This window comes from Brassica oleracea, chromosome C4 (assembly GCF_000695525.1).
Source record: "Brassica oleracea var. oleracea cultivar TO1000 chromosome C4, BOL, whole genome shotgun sequence".
Lineage (NCBI taxonomy): Eukaryota > Viridiplantae > Streptophyta > Magnoliopsida > Brassicales > Brassicaceae > Brassica > Brassica oleracea.
The window spans coordinates 29,877,155-29,878,730 of record NC_027751.1 but is presented as its reverse complement, the minus strand read 5'-3'; the positions used below and the strand labels follow the sequence as shown (position 1 = coordinate 29,878,730).

The window sequence follows — 1,576 nt, the reverse complement described above, 5'->3', positions numbered from 1 at the left end:
ACAGGAGACCGCCTCTCATCATCGTCTTCGTCATTTCCCCTCCTTATCAGGAGTGGCGACCCTTCGCTATTTTCCTCGGAATCACCCGAGCAGGCGGCGTTAAGAGAAGTCTCGCGTTCCTCTCCTTCGCTTACTCCCTCCTCGTCATTCCGTCCCTCCAAGGCTTCAGCCCCAGAACCCCCCTCTTCGGGCTGAATTCCTTCTCCTCGAGCATCCTCTTCCTCTTGCTCGATCTGCTCGTCAGCATCTTCCAACTGCTCGCCGGTGGACTTCTTCTTTGTCCTTTTCTTCTTGCTCTTCTTCCGGGGCTCACTGGAAGGAGGGACATCACCTGTCTCCTCAATACTCCTCCCGGCTCCCGAACCATCGCCTCTTTTTCTTTTCTTGCCCTTCCCCGCGCTTCTGGCATCGGAAGGGAAAACCTCGTCAGAACGAGGAACCGCCGTCGAGGGCCCTTCCCCGCCAGCCAGCCCCAGCTGGGCCGCTATTATTGCGCTCAAATCAGGAAGAGTGCCCATCTTCTTCGCCTCGGTGATTTGTTTTTGGATGTCCCTCGGGAAAATGTCCAGTCGCTTAGCACGAATGGGAAGAACGGTCGGAAGGTCGGATCTCCACTCTCCTGAAAACATAAGGCAGAAGGGTCAGGACGCGACAGAAAAATTTGCGACTAAAAGAGCACTGTCTAGAGGTGCGAGAGAACGTACTTCGAGCGATTCGATCCTTAAGCTCACGGATCTTTTCGACGGAGATCTCAGACCAACGATAGACTCGGAGAAGAGCGACGGCGCGAACACTCCTCAAGAAATCTTCGGGATAAGCTGGGGAGGTAGGATGGCCAACTGCATACAAAGCAAAAAAAAAACGGTGGGTTAGAATCGACAAATCTCGTACGGTTCGCGACAGAGTATTCTACCGCAAGAACGGTTCCAAAGAACTCGGTAATCATCTTGGGGAGGCTCCTCGAAGGCCGAGCTGTCAGACTTAAGGAAGAAGTAGGAGCGCTGCCAATTCTGCGTCTTATTCGGATGACCGGCACACACATTGCAGTTCGGTCGCATCTTCACCGAGTAAGTGCCATCTTTCATGTCGGTTATCGAGGTCATCTCCTCGAACGACCTAACGCTCATCGGCATGTCAATCTGCTCCGCCAAAACCGACAAAGTGACCGCTAGACGCAGCGAACCATTCAGCAGCTGACTGATCGCGAGATCTCGACGTCTGACGTATGCTGTGATCAGTCGTGGGATGGGGAACCAGCAACGAGTGTCTTCCTGAAAATAGGACTCATACACCGTCTGGTACCCCACCGGAGGAGACCAGGGTCTCTGCGCTTCCGTAGGCACAAGGAAGGTCACGCCTACGGCACCCGCGGCCCGAAGAACCCTCTTCACGCTTCCAAGAGTCGACTTTGTCTCCTCTACGACTTCCCAGTCTTGGCCGGCCAAGAAGGCAGGACGCAACAAATCGGGATGGAGTTGAGGAAGCTCTTCGAAAATCCCATCGGGGTAAAAAGTGGTCGGGAAGAACTCGGCCTCAGAATCATCGTCCTCCGAGAGACCAACCTCCGCAGGTAGAG

At 54.4% G+C, this 1,576-nt stretch overlaps 1 protein-coding gene across 1 annotated transcript in view; it reads right to left on the bottom strand.

Moving 5' to 3' along the window:
- LOC106338611 (spore wall protein 2-like) overlaps positions 1-1,353 on the bottom strand; it is a 2,425-nt gene extending 1,072 nt beyond the window's left edge. Inside the window, exons 1-2 of the mRNA XM_013777549.1 lie at positions 705-1,353; positions 3-619 (exon numbers count right to left, since the gene is read on the bottom strand). Of these exons, the coding sequence (XP_013633003.1) occupies positions 3-518 (516 nt within the window). The 5' untranslated portion in view covers positions 519-619; positions 705-1,353. The remainder of the gene's footprint in view (positions 1-2; positions 620-704) is intronic.
- Between the last annotated feature and the right edge of the window lie 223 nt (positions 1,354-1,576).